General features: G+C 36.3%; 1 protein-coding gene across 1 annotated transcript; it reads left to right on the forward strand.

The window, feature by feature from the left end:
* The first annotated feature begins 8,652 nt into the window (after positions 1-8,652).
* LOC140979601 (organellar oligopeptidase A, chloroplastic/mitochondrial-like) lies at positions 8,653-15,909 on the forward strand. The gene is made up of 17 exons (XM_073445085.1): positions 8,653-8,825; positions 9,127-9,294; positions 9,386-9,509; positions 10,502-10,578; positions 10,722-10,865; positions 10,961-11,191; positions 11,278-11,368; positions 11,647-11,768; positions 12,363-12,470; positions 12,558-12,803; positions 13,034-13,179; positions 13,568-13,685; positions 14,551-14,710; positions 14,801-14,832; positions 14,958-15,023; positions 15,114-15,185; positions 15,366-15,909. Exons 1-17 carry the CDS (start codon positions 8,718-8,720, stop codon positions 15,447-15,449), a joined length of 2,097 nt encoding a protein of 698 aa, XP_073301186.1. The 5' UTR covers positions 8,653-8,717; the 3' UTR covers positions 15,450-15,909.
* Positions 15,910-21,328: the final 5,419 nt, after the last annotated feature.

A 21,328-nucleotide genomic window follows, 5' to 3' on the forward strand; every position in this document is an offset into this window, starting at 1 on the left:
TCTGGTATTGTCGTAGATGTGGAAAATCTACCGGAGTTTATGCGGCTAAAAAAGGTAGACCTGTGGTGATTTTATCTCAATCTCTACCCTGAGCATCAGTTCCTCAGTGAGAACCTGAGCTTTCACAAAGTTTGGATGGATAAATATTTTTTTGTCAAATCCACAAAACCCTGGCTTTGTGACATGGACTTGGTCATTAACTTTACCATCCGAGACCATCATATTGAGGGCACCTATGACTTAACCAATTTCCAAGCTATTATGGGGGGCCGTTGTTTCAACATTGCGAATCTGATCGAGGATGTTCTACTTTATAAATATAAATTTTGCAAGAAGAATGTCGAGATAGAAGTGCCTTTAAGAAGAATATACGTGCTCAGTTTGTCTCTTTTGATTTATTTATTACACTAATATTGTTCCTTCCTAACCTTGACCTCCATTGCAGATGATCGAATCATGAAGCATACATGTTGAAGTCCCTAAAGAGGAAGAAGATCGAGGCCTCCTATGACTCTCTGTCGACTGCGCCCAAATCTCCCAAACCCGGGCCTAAGAAGAAGATCTCCAAGAAAAGGTGGGCTTGGAGTACAAACCTAGGGCCCCAAATCTCGAGGAGGGCAAAAAAGCCCCCAAGGTGGCCAACTTGACTTCACATTCGAATGGGAAGAACAAATTGGATGAATCCTCTCGCTCTTCAAGGGCTCGGGTCGAGAGGTTGGTGATTCTCCACTTCGTTAAGGGGTCTTTTTATTGGCAGCCCCCTATGGCCGTACTGCCATGGGCCTTATGCAACATTTTTTTTTCAATGAGGACTTGACCCTGGTGTGGAGGCCTCAGACCTTGAGGTGGATGAGGCTATGTTCCTAAGCCTTATGAATGTAAATATAATCGACTCTTATCTTTTTATCCCATAGTCTATCTTTTAACTAGCATTATTTCGTGGCAAACTGTGGTCTGGACGGGGGATTCCACAGCTCGTTCAGTGAGAGCTTACTCCTCGACCCAAACTTACAAGAAGAGCATGGATGACCTCTATGCTCGACATGTAAAGATGATGCAACACATCAAGGATATGAAGCTCGAGAGAGACTATCAGCAGGAGTTCCTCTTATCCAAGATGGAGACAGTTCGGGGACAAATGAGGGTGTCTGAGGAGAATGGAGCTATTCTCAAACAATATACCTTTTACTTGTATGAGAAGCTCCAAAACAAAGGTAGGAGGCCGAGGCAATATGGCAAAGAAAAAGGATGAATTCCTTAAGTCTTAGGAACTCGGCGCACTTTGTTCGGACAAGGCGACCAATTAATTTGTGAGTGTATTCGAAGGCTGAATGAAACCAATATTTCTATTTTGATTACTCGAGCCGATCCAAAATATGAGAGATCCCACTAAAATTTTATAGGTTCTTGATAATGTCCGAACAAATTCCACGAGTAAAATACTAGTTGTAAAAATACCATTGTAGGACTACTGTCTAGACTGATGCTCGAGTCGACATATAAATTTTTAACAAGGGCATGACAAAATTTACCAAATATGGTGTGATTTCTTGAATAGGGTATTTCCAAAGCAAATCCACTCCTTAGACAAGTATTAAAATGTAATCTTGATTAAGGTCATCACATAAAAACCAAAAATTTATAATGATGAAAATACCCAAGCATGGTTATTACCCAAGTTGATGTTAATATTACATTAATGATTTGCCAAGTAATGCTATTACCCAAGCATAAATAAAACATGAATTTACCAAGTATAATATAAACACCCGAGAAAGGTTGCTGCCCAAGTAGACTGAAGGTCATTACCCAAGTATAAATAAACCATGAATTTACCAAATATGGTTTAAATACCCAAGCAGGGCTACTCCCCTACAAGATATTAATTGAGATTCATTGGTTATCGGGGCCGGTTACATGTCTTCATTATGTCGAGTGCAGGTTCGGTCATAAAAAATTGTGTTACGCCGAGCGAGAGGTTGGCAAGAGAAAATTTTGTAAAATGTTGTATGTAGGGATATTAGCTTATGTTTGTGCTACGGTGAGCGTATGTTTGGTCACAAAATTTTTTGTAAAGTGTTGTATGCGAAGTAAGTCACTTATGTTTGTTATGCCGACCGCATGGTCGGTCATAGAAAATTTTGTAAAGTGTTGTACTTAGGGTCAATCACTTATATTTGTTTATAGAAATGGTCACTCAAGTATGAAAACAATTTTATTAACGTCGATATAAATCGTATAACCAGAATTTAAATAACGAATTAATAATTTGAAAATAAGACTAACAACATAGATTGAAGATCCTTCTAAGGAGTAATTTTTTTTAAATGTTGAGCATTCCATGGTCGTTTGGGCTTTTTCCTTCAGCGTCTTCCAAGTAATAAGCCGCCACTCTAGCCTTCCCTATTATGTTGAAAGGCCTCTTGTACTTCGGGTCTAGCTTATCTCTTTCTACCTTCCACTAAATATTTCTCATAATTAGGCCTCCCATTTGGAAACATCGGGAGAGGAATTTTTTTATAGGCTCGGGTCATTCTCTTCTGGTATGCAGGTCCAAATCCATAGCCCTCAATTTGTCATTTTTCGAGCTGTATCCTATAACCCGAACACTTTCTTGACCAATCTATGCAGGCAGAACTAATTCCGCCCCATACACCATATCATATGGAGTATTTCATTTGCCAATCCTAGTAGTTGTGTGATACAACTATAACACGGTCGGGAGTTCCTCGACCCATTTTCTTTGGGCTGAGTAACTTCAAATTGGCCATTTCTCTGAGGGTAGGCCACAAATGTAAAGAACCACACTATTTCTATTTCTTTGCACCAAGCCTACATTTTAGATACACAAAACTGCATCCCATTATCAGAAATAAGCTTTCTCGAAATCACAAATCTGCAGACGATAATTTTCCACAAGAATTTAAATACTTCATGCTCTATTATCTTGGCTAAGAGTTCAGTTTCCAACCACTCGAGAAATAATATACAAATACTAATAAAAAATTTATTGGTCCCGCGATGACAGGAAAAAGCTCCACAATATCAATTCTCCCTTGATCAAATGGCACAATGAGATAACTACCTTTACTATAAGAATTAGCATATTTATGATGACAGTAACAAGATTTGACCAAGGCTGAGGTGTCTTCCTGAATAAAAAACCGGCTAGTAGAGCTTTCAGTGCTAGTGCCACACAGCCCAAATGATTACCACAACCTTCATGAATTTTCCTCATAACATAATTGGCTTTATCCACTCTCAAGAACTTCAAAAGTGGCTTGGAGAAAGATATTTTGTATAGCATTATGTCCAACATGACAAAACATAGAGCTCTTCTCTTAATCTCCCACTCACGATTCTGATTGTTCGAGATATTTCCATGGCACAAATACTGGTACAAAAGATATCTCATATCTCCTTAAAGTACCTCCACACTCATTGTATCTAGATGTTCAATTTGAGTGATCAACTCCTACCTAGTTAGCACTTTCCAGACCAAAGCTTGCTCGGAGGTTTGGACGAGAGTGTTATCCGTTTTGGGCAATCGACCTACCGTCTCGTTTTCGGCTCAAAAGATTTGTTCCAAGCCAAGTTCATGAAAATCCTATTTATCTTTTTCTATTGTCTTAGAATACTTGATCATTTTGGCATTCTCAACATCAAAGTTTCCATTACCCTGTTGTACTACCAATTGAGAATCCGAGTAGAGAATAACTCGGGAGATCCCCAGGTTTCGGGCTATCTTGAGTCCTAATAAGAGAGACTCATATTTTGATTCATTGTTCAAGGCCCTAAATTTCAGTCTAATAGCCATGCTCGTATCTTCCCTCCAATGGGAAACCACCACAATTCCAACCTCACTCCCTGTCTGGCAGAAGGAGTCATCCACACACAGTTTTCATTGTTCTTCATGTTCCACCTAGAACTTTATGCCAAAGAATCAGGTAGAGCTTCAGTCTTAAAAGTTGTTCTGGGTGATGTCAGATTCACCAAGCTTCATTACCCATTTTGATCAGCTTTCTCGAATTTTTCGGATGAGAAACAATCTAACCCAGGGCATCATTTTTTAGACAATGATAGGATGTGACAAAAAATATGGTCTTAGATTTTTTCCTAAGTATTATAATTGAGCTCGGCTAACAAAGTATATTGGTTGATGAACTGCCCCCTACTTTCCTAACTAATGATGAGCTAGCAGCTCAGGATGTCACTCCAAGTAGACAAATAGGTCTTCTCCCTGAAATGGTTTGGTGAGGATGGGAAGCTCCTTCAAATAGGATTTCAATTCTTGAAATGCTCGCTCGCTCTGCTCATTCCATTTGTTCTTGGTCTTTTGTAGCAATTTGAAGAAATGAAAACTCCGATCGACCGAACTGCCTATAAATCGAGCCATTGTTGCAATCCTTCCTGCCAACCTCTGCACTTTATGTGAATTTCGAGGAGATATATACTTTTTCTGGATTGTCCTCGATCACTTTCCGTGTTACCATGTATCCCAATAATTTACCTATCTGAACTCAGAATGTACACTTGCTCGGATTTAATTTCAATCTATAGTCCCACAACATCTAAAAGTTTAGCTCCAATTCGGACATAAAATGGTGGGATATTTTTTTATTTGATCGAGATTTTATGAACAAACACTTCCATATTTTTCCATATTTGTTGTTTGAACACTTTGTCCATGAGCTTTTGGTATGTTTCCCTAACGTTTTTTAGCCCAAAGGGCATGAAAACATAACAACAAGTTTAATCAAAAGTGATAAAACCAACCTTGTTCTGATCTGGCTCGGCCAAAAAAATTTGATGATATCCTTAGTAAGCATCCAGAAAAAATAAGAGCTCATGTTCGACTGTAGAGTCAAACAACTTATCAATTTGAGAGACTGGATAGAAATCTTTTAGGTAGGATTTATTCAAATCCCAAAAGTCTACATACATTCGCCACTTGCGGGAGGGTCTGGGGACGAGCACGACATTGGATAACCAGGTCGGGAAATAAACTTCCTGAATACGGTCAGCCGCCTCAACAATTACTTCACATGCTCTAGAATAATGGCATATTTATTTGAACCAAAATGATGTTTTTTTTTAAAATACAGGTTGAAAATCACTCAGGACATTCAACTTAAGCTCCATTATTTCTAGTCTGACCCGTATGAGTTTGGTAGCTGACCATGCAAATACATCCACATTATTTTTCAAAAATTCGAGCATCTTCCCTTCTCAGGGCTCTCCCAATTTTCTGGCGATCTTAACAGCCACTGAATGAAGGATATTAAGACTTCGTCACATTATTTTTCAGCCATGACTTGGTTTGTATCTTCGATCAAGTTTAATTGGCCACACCTTATTGGCTCAAGTCAGCCAGGATGCTCAATTTTGATTTTCTTCTTCTCTATTCTGACATCTTCTACATAATATTTTTGAGCTATTCTTTGATCTCCCATAACTTCTAAGGTCCTCGATCACTACGAAAGGCTCTCCATACCAACTTTTGTTCATAACAAACTTTCAAAGCCCTGGATTTACTCATTTTTAAGTGTGTGTAGGTAGTGAACTTCATGAGGATCTGAGAGGGGTCTTGCCTGCTTGAGTCCGAGATTAGGAGGGCTGGTCAAGTTCTCGATAATTTTTAGAATGACTTTTATGTTCTCTTCTTCTGTACATATGTTCTTCTTCAACATTTACGTATTTCTCAGCTCGAGCCAATAGCACATTAAAACTGGTATGTTACTTCTTTAATAGGGATTGAGGAAATATCCTCCTCGCAATCCTTGGGTAAAAGCATTTAGCAGTAGATTTACTGTGAGGGAGGGTATCTTGATAGCCATTTTGTTGAACCTTTTGACATACTCTCGCAAAACCTTCTGCTCCTGCTGCATACCGTTGAAGAGGCTCAAGCCTGTCATCAACTATTCTTGCTACTAGAAAATTGGTGGAGGAAAGCATCGCTGAAATCTTGGAAGGTCGGGATGTTTCCCGAGTGAAGCGGATTGAATCATTGTTGGGCCGACCTGTACATGGTGGTAAGGAAGACCCAACACTTTATGGGATCCGAGTACTGATGTAAGAGAGCCGCATTTTTAAAACGTGATAGATGCCCTTCAGGGTTTCTCGTCCCATCATATTCCCCCACGTTCGGGAATTTGAAGTTCTTGGGTAACTCTTCTGCCAATATGTCAGTAGAAAAAAGATGCCTCAGATGGGAGGAGGTGGGGTTGTTCTGCTGCTCACTCAAGTGATCCATCTCCNGCAATATTGAAACCCTGATCGCGTTGTTGTTGGATAGAGTCTCCTTGATCTTCATGTTCAAGATTATTCCCCTACCTTGAACTCACCATATTTTCTTTGATTTCCCATAGACGATGTAAATCGATGAAACCAAAATTTTACCTCAAGTTTGGTATGGTGAACAAAACTTCAACACCTATGAGTCCGAGACGACAACAAGGGTCAGAACGGATCTGCAAAGATGTAAAAATATTAGAGGGCACCAGAAGTATTTTCAGTGTGACCTGTCTGATGCCTAAGTCAGAACCTAGACGAGGATGACAAAAAAAGTGCAAAATATAACAATGTTGAGTGGAAAGATGAGTGAATGAATTCATGGTACAACATACCTTGGTATTTATAGGGGTGGTCGGACTTGTTACCTTATTGAGATAGAATAGGTCTCTTGTGAGACGGTCTCACGAATCTTTATTTGTGAGAGGGGTAACTTTACCGATATTCACAATAAAACGTAATACTCTTAGCATAAAAAGTAATATTTTTCATGGATGATCCAAATAAGAGATCCGTCTTACAAAATACGATCTGTGAGACCGTCTCACACAAGTTTTTGTCATTGAGATATATTCCCAATTAGGTAAATTTCCTTAGATAAGAAGTTGGGTTACCAGATTTGTGATGATCTACACCATATTTTGAAAGATTCACGGCTATCCAAAATATCCCGGATTTCTCCATTATCAATGGGGATTTGTTACGTGCATTCTCTGTTTACCATTTGCTGATTGGGTCATTCATAATAAGAACATAACCTCATATCAGCCCTGGTATAAATTCGATCACACCTAATTAGATATGCTCATTATGAGGCAGGTCGGACTTACCTAGATTTCCTAATAGGGCTCGGGTCGGATCTGTGCTATGAGGGGTACCACAATTTTCACATAAAATTACTCAACACAAAAAATGATTATATATCCAAACATTAGTTTACACACACAATACTTAATTACTCATCATATTGCAACATAAAAATTTAAAATGTTATTAATTTTATATTAAATTAAAGTAGTCAATTTTTATATAATCTTCAAATATTTCCACACAAAAAATATTTAACAGAACAAATATACCTATTAAGATTTTTTTTAAAAAATAAAATTCAGATAGACTACTTTCTCATAAAAAAAAACTAGAATCCTCTTATTAATTGAGTAATGCTACATGTACATAGACTCGTCAAATTGGGTTAGGTCCGTCGGGCCGGCCCGCCCCACTATAAAAATTGAACGGGTTGGGTTGATAAAATAACAGCCCGTTTGGAGGCGGACCAAATGGATTGAGCCCGTTTGGGTTGCAGGTCAAGACGGGTTGAGCCCAAACGGCCAGCCCGCCAAATTAGGATAAATTTTATATTTTTAAGTTTTATATAAAAATTGGAATAAGTTTCATTTGCCTCAATGTCTTAGAACAAATATATTGATAATTTACTCTTAGAACAAATATATATAAAGAAAATAAAAAGAGAGAAATTTACAAATATACATAAAAAAAACAAAAGGAAAGAAATTCCTGTAAATTTTATTCATGAATCTTAAAATAATTTTTTTATGCCATAACAGTTGTTTGTGAACCCAAGAGCGGTTTTGTTTGAAGTCCGACGAGATGCAGTAAAATTTTGTGGACTGTGTGTATTGTTGAAGACATGATATTTTTTAATTATGTGTATTGTTGAAGACATAATATTTTTCTAATTATATGTATTGTTGAAGACATAATATTTTTTAAAATTTACAACCGTCTCTTTCTTCGACTTTATGTTCTCTTCCATGTCTCGATCTTCATGTTTGATTTAAACACTTTACTTTTTATGGATTATGTTGTATGTTTTCTTAATTTCTTATTTCAATATTTTTAAGTATTTTATGAAACTATTTGACTGAAATATATTTTTCTTCTATGTTTACTGCGATATTTTTTATCATTTTTTGCTTAAAAAAAATAAGCGGGTCGGCCCGCCTAACCCGCGGTCCAAGATGGGTTGGGCTGGGTTGACTATTTAGAGGCCCGCCCCGCCCCGCCTAATGGCGGGTTGTGGCGGGTTGCGGGCTGGCCCGCGCCGCTAGCCCGTTTTGACATGTCTACATGTACAAGCAAATTTGTACAACAATTCTTACAACACAAAAAAATCAATACAAAATTTCATTTATCAACATCTCATGATAAATTCAATGCAAAATCTTACGATATAATAAAAAAATCTCACGACTTAATTGTTATAAATATCATTATACGATATTTTGGTTGTACCTTTAGCATTATTGTTATTGATTTACTAGTAAGCTTTCCCGACCGTATTTCAATTTTGGAAAAAAAACCAAATTTAAAAAGAGAGAAATTACTTCACGTATATGTTTTTTTTTCCAACGGCTTGTTGGTCTTGATGACTGCCACTCTTGTAGCCTAACAGCGACTCATTCATGGCGTCAACGGATAATCCTCTGCTCCTGGACTTCACCTTCCCGCCGTATGATGTGATCGAACCCAAACATATCCACCCCGCAATCCGATCGATACTCAGCAAACTTGTGAGTGGGTAACTGCCCAGAATTCCTTACCAGTTCGATTTCATATATGCTTCAACCGACGATTGATTAACGAAGTTGAGATATCAATTTTTGTTTGAACTTTTTGGTTTCTTGGTAGACTAATTATAGCTTGCAAAAACTTGTGAATGGAATTTGAAGTGTTTGATTTCATGTTTATTTAAAGGACTTTATGCATATCTATTAGATAGAGTTTGAACTATATCTAAATCTAAGTGCATCTTGAATCGAAGGCCACGGTCCGACCCTCGCCCTTACAATTTCTTTGGCTTATGAGCTGTAGGAGGCTGAGTTGATTGAACTGGAAAATACAGCGGAGCCCACATGGCCAAAGCTGGTAATCCCTCTGGAGAAGATCATAGACAGATTATCAGTCGCTTGGGGGATCGTTAATCACCTCAATTCAGTGAAGGATACGCCAGAGCTTAGGGCCGCGATCGAGGAAATTCAGGTGATAATGGATTCTTGGTTGGTTTTGTTTCCATGGATGAAAACGGCTTTTCGTGGCTGATTTCTGTAAAAGAAAATAATGTAATTTGCAGCCCGCAAAGGTTGAATTCGAGTTGAAATTAAGGCAGAGCAAGGTCATTTACCATGCGTTTAAAGCTATTAGAGAGTTCTCGGACTGGGAAAATTTGAATGACGCCCGCAAACGAGTGGTGCTCAGTGAGTTTAGTAGTTTACACTTCGGTTTAATCTCAACGTTTATCAAAATTCTTTGACACATGCACGCACATTTATATATTTAGGTCTCATGTAAGAGGGGTCGATCTGCTCTACACATACAATGTGAACTTATACTTTTGACATAAATAATAATATTTTCATGGGCCGGTTCTTAGAACGTCTCATAAAATTAACCGGTGAGACAGCTCACTGGAGTTTTTGGGATATAAATAATCCAACCTAGTATGTTAGCAAAGGCTGAGCAAGAATATCATCCAGGCTGGACTTGAGGTCATGAGATTGATAGGTGCATGTCTCTTTCTTGATTTTGAGAGGGGCCGAAAAAAAAGTGTAGTTAATCATTGTATTAGATTCATTGATCCGAAAGAAAGAATTTTTTCGAATTGAAATTAATGAATTTTTATCTTAGATCAATTATGTCGCAAGGAATGTTAAATGGATTGGTTTTGTTAACAATTATGAAAAATAGAGAGATCTTAACTTCTTAATTATGTAGACTTAGTTAATACTTTTGGCTTTAAAATGGCAAGATGGATTCTATGTAATTGAGATTATTTGGAATATGTTAACCTTAATACAAATAGTTTAAATATTTTGCTTTACTGCCTTTTTCATTATGTCTAAACTTCATGGGTTGGTTTTGAAAAACTCGAATTAATGAAAGAATTGAATGATGCACCCTATTGTTTGAGGTGCTCAGCTTTTAAAATTTGATTCAAACCCCAAAAAATCTCAGACCTGATTATTTCCATGGTTAAGAAAAGCAAAATCTTAGTGGCATTACTTTATTTAAAAATGAAAGAATATTGTATTGAAATTTAGGAATGTTTCTTATGGATCTTAATGTAATGAAAACTCCTGCAAATTAAATTTATTATCTTTAGTGTACAAAATTTCATCCTAAACGTAAGTGATCAAACAATTATTACTATAGCTAGTTCCATTCGAACTCAATTCTGAATTTTATGCAGTGAAGTTAAAAGAAGCAGTTCTGAATGGAGTTTCTCTTGACGATAGCAGCAGAGAGCGCTTTAATGAAATAGAACAGGTATTGGCCTAAGGAGATTTATCATCTACAATCAATGAAACAACTCGTTTTTATTGAATTTCCTCGGACTATCAGTACAAGATATTTAAATTAATGACTCGACGAATCATTTTCCATTTTCCTACGTTTTTATGGGGATTTAGGAGTTGGAAAAACTTGGTCAGAAATTTGAAGAGAACATATTAGATGCCACAAAAAACTTTGAGAAACTTATAACAGACAAAAAGGAAATCCAAGGCTTGCCTTTTACCATCCTGACGATAGCTTCAGAGACTGCGATTCGCAAGGTATCATACAGTCCATTATTAATTTTCTTGAGCTGAATTTGAGATCTTATTTCTCACTTGGGAAGTAATTTTCTTGCTTTCTTGATTATTAAAAGGGTTATGAGGAGGCGACTGCTGATAAAGGCCCTTGGATTATTACCTTGGATGGTCCAATGTATCGCTCTATCTTGCAGCATTGTTCTAATAGATCTTTAAGAGAAGAAGTTTTCAGGGCATATGTAACCCGTGCGTCGTATGGACCTCTAAACAATACGCCTCTTATCGAGCGGATTTTGCAGCTCAGATTGGAGAAAGCGAAGCTTCTTGGTTATTGTAACTATGCTGAGGTATCTTTAATTTCAGGAGTCTTGAGCGGAGTTTGTTTTCTTGCACAATGTTTTTCTCGCAGAAGCTCACAAATTTCATATTTTAGGTCAGCATGGAAACAAAAATGGCTACCATTGATAAAGCGAATGATCTTATAGAAAAGCTTCATAATGCTTCTTGGAGTCCTGCCGTTAAGGGTACGTAGGTGAATGATTTTAACTTGACATGTTTGATCAACGCTTGAATCATGATATGTGACAAAATATGTATGAACGAATGTTAAGTGAAGTGGTGATATTATTACAACTCAAATTTATTAAATTTATCGGTATCTTGAACTTTTAGAATGTGTGATCTTATGGGCCCAAGTGGCTCAGTTGGGAACTTCTTTTATGCCTGTAATATGATTATTATTTTATAGATATTTAACTTTTTCTTCTATATTTTTGTGGATTATTTTTTGGGATGCCTGTAGACATGGAAGACATTAGAGACTTTGCTATAGGTCGAGGTGCTGAAGAAGCTAAAGATATGGATCAGTGGGACATTAACTTCTGGAGTGAAAGGCTCCATGAGTCCAGTTATGACATAAATGAAGTTGACTTCCCTCCCTAGTTTATCTTACCAACAGAATGCTTCAAATATAACATTTTTCTAAGAATGGGATGAGTTTTATGTTTAAAATGTCACATTGAGAAGGTAATTGTGATTTATAAGGATACACTTCCAACGACCAGAGTCATTCACTTCATCATCATACCATATGCATTTGTACTCTAGTTCCTGTTATGTAAAAACCACTGTTCAAAAGGTGGCGCCTAGGACCGCCTAGGCGGTCACCCACCATCTCGATTTTTAGAAAATCGGTAACTCTAGGCGGTGCCGGAAAAATCATCTGCCTAGGCAGATAATAAACTGTCTAGGCAGTTCGATTTTTTATAAAATTAAATAAATTTAAAAATATTAATACTGAAACTCATGAGCAAATTTATGCATGTTTTGACTAATTTTTTATATTATTAAATATTTTATATATTTTTATAATTAATTAATATATTTTTTTAAATACCACCTAAGCGCCGTCTAGGCGGCCGCTGAGGCACCTAGAACCTTGGTAAAAACATAAAGAAATTGGTTGGTTAGTGAAGCAAAGTTTTAGTTCAATTTTCTTCAAGAAATATACTTTTTCAGGAAGAACTACGCCCATATTTCTCTTTGCCAAAGGTCATGGACGGTCTTTTCAACCTGGCAAAGAGGCTGTTTGACATAGACATTGAGCCAGCTGATGGCATTGCTCCGGTAAAGTTTCTTAAAAATTCTTCTGCTTTAGGTTGTCTTTCTTGTTGAGAATCCAAGACATGTTTGGACATTTGTGCTTCTATGCAGGTTTGGAATAAAGATGTCAGCTTCTACAAAATCAAGGACTCTTCAAACACTACCATAGCATACTTTTACTTTGATCCTTACTCTCGTCCATCAGAGAAACGCGGCGGAGCGTGGATGGATGTCGTTGTTGGTCGAACTGTTGTGTTTTCTAGTGACAATAAGTCACCTAGGTTGCCAATTTGCCATGTTGTGTGCAATCAAACACCACCAGTTAAAGACAAGCCTAGTCTCATGACAATCCGTGAGGTGTACATCAGAATACTATTTGAATGAGTCTAATTCAAAACTGCGCATTGAACTTTAGCTTCATTCAGTTATCTCTTACCATCGCCCGACCCCATGATTATTTTTAAAATTTTTTAGCTTTTATTTCCATTATTCAGCTCCTATAAGCCATAGTCAATATATATGCATCTATTTGTTCATCAGTTTATGATACATCTTTATTTTTCAGTGAATGTTCATAATTTCTTCAGGTTGAGACTGTCTTCCATGAATTTGGCCACGCGCTTCAGCATATGCTCACCAGACAAGATGAGGGTCTTGTGTCAGGTACTAAAGGAATAGAATGGGATGCTGTAGAAATAGCTTCTCAATTTATGGAAAACTGGTGTTACCAACGGTAAATGATCTCTACTTATGCATCCTTTGTCTTCTACCAAATTATGATGTCCCTACTGTATATTCCGAACCCACTGTAAACATTATTGAACTTTATGTGCTTTGTTACTAATGCTGAGATAAACAGGCAGCATGACTTTAGTTTCTCCTCCCCTGGCTACCGTAGCACCTTTGCAACTCATATTTATGTCATATTTGATGTTACTACCTCATGAATTAACAATATCAGGTTTCCACATCATGTGTGCACGCAGTCTAAATTTATGAAGGCTGTTTACGTGAGTTATTTGAAAAATGAGATAAACAGGCGACTTAAGTTTCCACCGAAACTCGAGTTATACAAGTTGTGGCAGCATAACAGTGGCTAATAATCTTGCATGCCTTTTCAGGGACACTATGTTAAGCATAGCCAGGCATTATGAAACTGGAGAATCTCTTGCAGAAGAGACATGCTTGAGAGTTCTTTCTGCAAGAACATTTAGGGCCGGTTCACTATTGCTTCGTCAGGTAAACTTAAAGCTAAAACTGTGACAGGTTTTTTATCACTTTTTTCTCTATCTATTAATAAGGCCATTGAGAGTACCTTTCTCTACTATTTCAGAACATGTAATGCTTCTTTCTTGATGATTGCTCAATGGTTCCAAGTCCATCAGAAAATAAGATTCTTGAACGGTTGAACCCTTTGATATTAGAGTTCAGGTCCAAGGCTAGGTGGTGTCTTATCGAAGGGATTCCTAAGGCTAGCCATACGTCTTAGCTGTCAAAGGCTTCCTATGATTTAATATGGTAGAATCTAAATATTTGAAAATAATTATAATACATGATCAATTATGTAATTTACAAACTATTGAACATCAATAGAACAAATAACCATTATCTATATGAGAAAATAAGAGAGTATCAGCCAACACCCCTAGCGGTCTAGTGGCATAAACCTCTCCCAATTGAGGATTAGCCAACACCCTAGTGATCTAGTGGCACAAACCTCTCCCAATTGAGGAAAGGCTTGGTTTGAACCCACGTTAAAGCAAAAATCCTCCCCCACACCAGGGCTCATCTTTCAAGGCCAAGCCCTTGCTTCTAAGCACAAGGTTTGTCTATGCAAAAGGACGAGCCTCGATGGGCATTGAGCCTAGTTGCACACCCCATGTGAACTTGTAATAACTATGCTCAAACTTTATTTTCCTTTATAACTGCTTTTTGAGCATTATTGATAAGATAAAAATGACTTATCTGCCACCATATACGTCCAACTAGGAACAAAGAGTACTCTTTGATGCCTTGGGTGTCTGGTGACTGTCACCACTAGTTCATCATAACTATATTTCGTGGCATATTTGTATGATTTTCAACACCATTTTCGTGCTTGCAGCTACGTTATGCTAGCTTGGATTTGGAGCTGCATTCGAAATATGTTCCAGATGCGGCAGAGTCGGTACATGACATAGATCAGAGAATAGGAAAAAAGACTCACGTAATTCCTTTGCTTCCAGAAGACAGATTTCTTTGTAGTTTTAGCCATATCTTTGCAGGTTGGCCGACGTGTATCTTCTTTTCATCCAATCCAGATTCATGTTCGACTGTGATTTGACATTTTTTTACCATGTATGTCCAAAATGCAGATAAATATGCAGCTGGATATTATAGTTATCAGGTTGATTCCCTAACTGATTCTTTGAGATATCTAGTTACTCATTTAATATTTTGAATAGAAGAACCCCCACTAATTTTTTCGCTTCAAAGTTTGCTTGAACTTTGATCAAAATTATTGTGTTTCAGTGGGCAGAAGTGTTATCTTATGATGCTTTTTCAGCATTTGAAGAAGATGGTTTGGACAATGAACATGTTAGTATATTCGCTCTAAACTTTTACCTGCATCAGTGTATCTTTTTTTAAATTCATGTTCCATGTTTAAACTTGATGCATCTTCAACAGGCTATTAAAGCAATGGGCGGTAAATTTAGAGAAACAATCTTGGCCATTGGAGGTGGAAAATCTCCTAATGAGGTACTTGTAACACCAGATCGCGCGTTATCACACACAAGTTCTTGGCAAATGTTAATCAGAATCCATTATATTCATCATTATCTCACACAAGTTTTCGTCTGTTAATCAGAATCGATTATATTTATAAATTTATGCTGATATTGTCAGTCGAGTTATATTTTCATTTTGCTTCTCATTCAGGTGTTCCTGGAATTTCGAGGATGCGAGCCTTCACCTGATCCATTTCTCCGTTACAATGGTTTACTACCTGTTGTTGTACCTTAGCGATTCTCAAGTCCTTCAAAATAATGCAATAAGAATCAAGGCATTCTACGTCATTGTCCTACAAGCATCGTGGCATTCGATATTCGAAGGCATTTTAAACCAGTTTGTCCATCTTTGATATAGAATAAACGAGGTGATTTTCGATATCTCGAAGAATTCCATAATGCGAAAAGAATACTGATATTGATTGATGCTTGTGATTCCTCAAAGAATTCCATAACGCGAAAAGAATTGAAGCACATACACGGTGGGACAATTAGTCCCTCCCAGGTCTCTACGTACGGATGTGTGGATGCTTCGTTTAATCAGCAATTGAATTCATATGCATTTGGAGATGTTTTTCTTTGTAATAATTTAACTTTGGATGGTACAAAAACCTATGTGAAAATTGTATTGGAGACTAAAAGTTTAAACTGTTATATGCTTATTTATAATAAAATCTAGACGGTTCAATTGATTAGACGTTTCTTTTAATCTAAAGTACAGTAAAACTTCTATGTGAGATCATGGAAATTTATTGATTTAAATATATGTATCATATTTTTGAATTAATATAAATATAAAAACTAAAATTTTTGTACATATTTTAAAAAATAATTAAGCGATATTATATCATTGTGTAATAATTGTCCCTACCACGAGTATGATCGAATACTAACATTTGTATTACTTTATTGCTGAGTATTTATAAGTTTTGGTGATGTGACCTAATTCATAAAACTTGGACGCATTAAAATTCAGCAAACAAGTAAATTCAGTAATCCCCATTTCAGTAGACTTCTCGCATTTACTTCAGAAGATATGATTAGGGTTTACCGAATTCGGGAAGACGGTCTTCACTGACTTATCATAATATATCTAATGTAGACTAAATTGCATTATCAGCGGTATAATATTGGATTTTTTTTCTTATTTGATGAAGACATATTATCAGCAAATTCAAATATCAGTGAATGTTCAAAGTATACAAGACAAAAACATTATGTCTGTTGAATGTTAGTGTCGCAGGAATACTATTTTTGGAATATGACGAACGACACATAACATCTTGTACTATTTCATTTAAGGACTTGGTACGATTGAATTATAGTCGTTCAAATATGAAAGTTGAAAATTATCTATAAAATGTCATCTTAAAATTCAACAAATAGTCTCAACATTACTATGATCTGTTATCCATTCGATATGAGATTCAAAGCTTTGCTGAAAAACGCACAAGCACACACATAAAAGATTTATCATATCTATTTCAGAGATTATATGTGTTGAACCAGTATCCACAAGTGTTTTAAATTTCATATTGTATTTCGTGTGAGTTTGTAACTAACATAATGAGTCTTTATGTTCAAAATCTTGTTAGGTTGTGAAAAATTGTTGCTAAGAGTTTTATTAGGCAGTGTGTAAGTCATATTGAAGTGTGTGTTTACAAAGTGTTGTGAAAACCAAAGTTTTTTCAGTGGAATTCTTTTGGACACAGAAGAAGAAGAGACGTAGAAGATATTCATCCTTCAAACTTTCATAAACAATCTTCCATAGACAATTTTTAAGTTATTTATTTTCAGTTGAATTTTTCCTTTGATGATTTGTTGTTTGTGGTTTACTGATTTTACCTTGGTTCACAAAGTTCGGCTTGAATTTTTTCGCACTGACTTTTCAATTGTATACTAAACTTGGAAGATCTAGATCCGATTTTAGTTGCTAACACTAATTGAGATCACCACTAGTCAGAAGAAGAAGAAGAAAAATTTGTGATGTGCTTATTCATTCCCTCTAAACACCTCCACCGATCCTAACAAGTGGTATTAGAGTATTCATTCCCTCTAAACACCTCCAACAATCCTAATAAGTGGTATTAGAGAGAGTTTTCTCGACCTATAAACCTGTCAAAGTCTTTGGCATCATTCAGCAAGACTCTCATGTTCTCAAAAGAAGAATTTGATGATTATAAAATAAGGATGCAGACTCATTTAGCTACACTGTACGATGATATATGATACATTATCACTAATGAACCTATCAAGATAATGAAAGTCAATACTGCACTTGCCAATTATGATGAAGCACCACAAATGATTGAGAAACATAGATCAAAATGGACTTCTGATGATAAAAAGAAAATAAATCTGGATAATGTTGCAAATGACATCTTGTACAAGACTCTAGACAAAATACTTTCAATGAGATCAAGATGTGTGCTACTCCATATGAAATCCGAGAGAAATTGATTCAACTATTTTGAAGGATCGTTTGTTCTAGCACCTTCGAAGATGCTTCAAACAAAATATTCTCCAATGAGCTGCAATAGCTCGTGTTCTAAGAATGTTAACACCGATGAATTAAATCGAGTTTGGTTTAAAACCAAGCGGAAGAAACTCGAAGTAATCTTTCGTGAAGAAGACTGTTATAATAGAAAACATTTTAACTTATGTAAACTGAATAACTGAAAAGCAGGGGATCAGTTGTCGCATATATCAGTTCAGTTATGGTAAGAACTGAACTGACGGATGCTCTAACTGATCAAATCAGTTTGAAAACAGCAGCTAATCAGTTAAATACACAAGATATGTTTATGGATGTTTGGAGACTTCAACTGCTCCTACGTCACCCCTTCTACCACCTCGGGTAGGATCCACTAGAAGACTTTGATTTATATAACTACTTGTACAAACTCACCCAGCTTAGGACTTACACACTGCCTAACTGAACTCCTAGTCTAGACTGAAGGCAGCACCTTTCATCCAACACTTCTTTAACGTCTATGTGAGAAAGACTACATACACAAGTTTAATGTCTTTGTACAAGACTGTATTTTGGGTGGTGTGTGTGTGTGTGTGTGTGTGTGAACTGATATCTGAAAACAACCCGAAAGGTGTTCTCACACACTGAGGGAAAAATGTTTCTAATCTAAGCTGATAACACGATGAAGTGTCTCTCTGGGCTGAGTGCTTCTTGAAAGCTGATAAGAAAATAAGCGTGTCCTTTTTTTTTTACCACACTCTCTCTGATTCTATCTGTGTGTGTATATGTTATTTTATATATTTCGTCTTCACTGATCTTCTCTTTATATAGGCGAGAAACTGATCGTACAGTGAGACTCAATTAATGTATCCGTTGCATCTTGAATTTGCTCATTGGACTTTGTGTCTCGACTTTGCGACTGTCCTTCTGGAACGTTTGTCTTTAATGCTCTGATGCAACGTCCATTATTGTCCTTTGACTGGACAATTACTTTGTACCTTTGTGTATAGCTGGAATCCACTGAATGAGTTTTGTCTTCATCTACAAATGAAAGATTCTTAACTGACGCTCTGAACTAGTCAGCTGAACTGATCTTCAGTTGGGCTGATGAAATCACTTGACTCGTCAGTTGAACTGTTTCACTCTCGTTTAGCTGAACTGATCAGCTGGGCTTCTTCATCAGTTGAACACTCTTTCGACTGGCCAAGCTTCTGAGGTTCTCCTGCTGATCCACCTATCAACTGGACGATCAGCTGAACTGCTCATTTGCCATATCAGTTCGCCTGATTCAGTTTGTCCGAACAGTTGGAAAAAGTGAACAAATAAAATTAAGGTGAAAAGAGGGGTTTCTTAACATAATAATTAATTGTATCTTCAGTTTGCGATATAGATTCCTCAAAACTGATCCTAGCTTCTGCACACTTAAGGTGAATTATTAGTAACAAAATAACAAGTTTTGTTAACATCAAAATCAAGATTGCGAATTTGAAAAGTTCCAACATATTTGAAGAAAATGATCATATAAAATAGAACAAGCTTACTATTGTGATGCGAAAGTTTGAAAACATCAAAATGAAACTCGAAGAATCTTTGAATGACTTTGATGAAAAATTCAGTGGCATTATCATTGAGTTGAAAGCTCTTGGAAAAGAGTATACTAATAGAGATGTTTCTTTGAAAGTAATGAGAGCACTTCCGAGGGAATGAGATGTAAAAAATTGCAATGAGCGATTCCAAAGATTTAAATAATAGGGTTGCATGACTTGTTTGTTGATCTGAAAACAGATGAGTTCGAGTTTGAAACCAGAAGAGGAGAGTAATCCGCCTCTATTAATCCAACCAAAGCTCTTACTACTGTTGTTGCTGAGCCAATGTAGGAGAGAACTACAAACAAATCAGTGATGACACGATTTCATTGTTTTTTAAGAAGTTCTCAAGGTTTATGAAGCCTAATCACAAGATTTTTCAGAATCGGTACCCAAACTACAAGAAGGAGTCACCTACTGGTGGCATGACCTATTTCAATTGCAAGAAGACTAGAATTTTTATTACTGACTGTTCCAAGCCTAAAAAAGATGATAATAAGAATCAAGACACAAGAGGAACGATAAGAAGTCTCTCAAAGATAGGAAGAACATGGTTGGTGAAGAAAGCAAGAGCAAGTGGACAGAATCAAGTTCTAAGTCCTCCGACTCAGAAATCCAATCCAATGAAAGTGATGATGAAAATTTTCAATGCCTTATGGTTTATACCGATTTGGAAACAACATATTTTATTTCGAATATGAAGAATTTACCCTTGCTGATCTTGTTAAAGCATTACATTACATGGTAGAAGAGTACTCAAATATTTCTCAATCATTCGAGGAAGTCAAAATTGAAAATAGAAGCCCGACTAATCAAATCAATAAGTCATTTGTATACAAAAGGAAAGTTGTGAATCTCAAAGCTGAAGACTGAGAATGAAAGTGTGAATACAGATCACCAGTCGCTACTGAATGAGAATAAGAAGTTTACTATACTGGTAAATGCATAGAATAATGCTTCTATTTCTTTGGAAAAGATACAAAACTTACAAAAGCAATCTGGGGACATGACTGATCTAAACTTTAGTAACAATGAAACCACATCTTTTTAAACCAGTACTCAATCACATTTGGAAATATGCAAACAGACTATATTCATTTTGTAATATCCAGTGCGATATATAAACATAAGGAACTTGAAATTCAAGTTGAAAAGTCTTTAAATTAGATGAACAAGGGAAGAAATTTTGTACTTGGTTATGTCCACCCTAAGACAAATTTTTCGGCACACTAGATTCAGTGAAGGATCAGTGCATACCTCAGTGAAGGCCAGTCATGTTTCTAATTATAGTTCATCCTAATAGCATCTATATAACTAGAATCAGCAAAGGAATCGTTAATCTTTTTAGTTTCAAGTTGAGAAATAAAGGTTGCACGCATACATTCACTAATCATTTTCTTTCTAGTTCTGAGAGTGGCAGAGAGGTTACTTATCACCAGTGAACGGGGATGAGTCTTACTCCACCTATAACTTAATTCTGAAAATGGATTTTCTTATGTTGGATCGGGATTATTTTGCATTGGAATCTCCTCAGGATCCTATTGAGATCATCAGTCACCTGATATTGTCCTCTGCTGATTTATACTTTTGGTTTCATATCAGGAACATCAAGTTCAGGGGACTGAATAGTGCTTCTTGGCAAATTTGCATCGTCCTCACTATATTCATCTAGTTAAATACTTTCGATTCTAATACTTAAATCATTAACATTATATTGCTCATGAGTATTAAAATATTCTTCAAAGACTGCATGTACAATTTCTTCAACATTCAAGGTCTTCTGATTAAATACTCTAAATGCTTTATTGATGACAAAGTAACCAAGAAATATACCAGTATCTAATTTTGAATAGAAATAAGTTAACTGGTTCTTACCATTGTCATGAATATAACATTAACATCCAAATCTATGAAAATAAAAAAGATTATGTTTACTCTAATTCCATATTTCATATGGTGTTTTTCCAGTTTTCTTTCTAATCGTTGTTCATTTCTGAGTATAACAAGCAGTGTTGACTGATTCTGCTCAAAATATTTGTGAAATTCCTGAATCAA

This window comes from Primulina huaijiensis, chromosome 6 (genome assembly GCF_012295235.1).
Source record: "Primulina huaijiensis isolate GDHJ02 chromosome 6, ASM1229523v2, whole genome shotgun sequence".
NCBI lineage: Eukaryota > Viridiplantae > Streptophyta > Magnoliopsida > Lamiales > Gesneriaceae > Primulina > Primulina huaijiensis.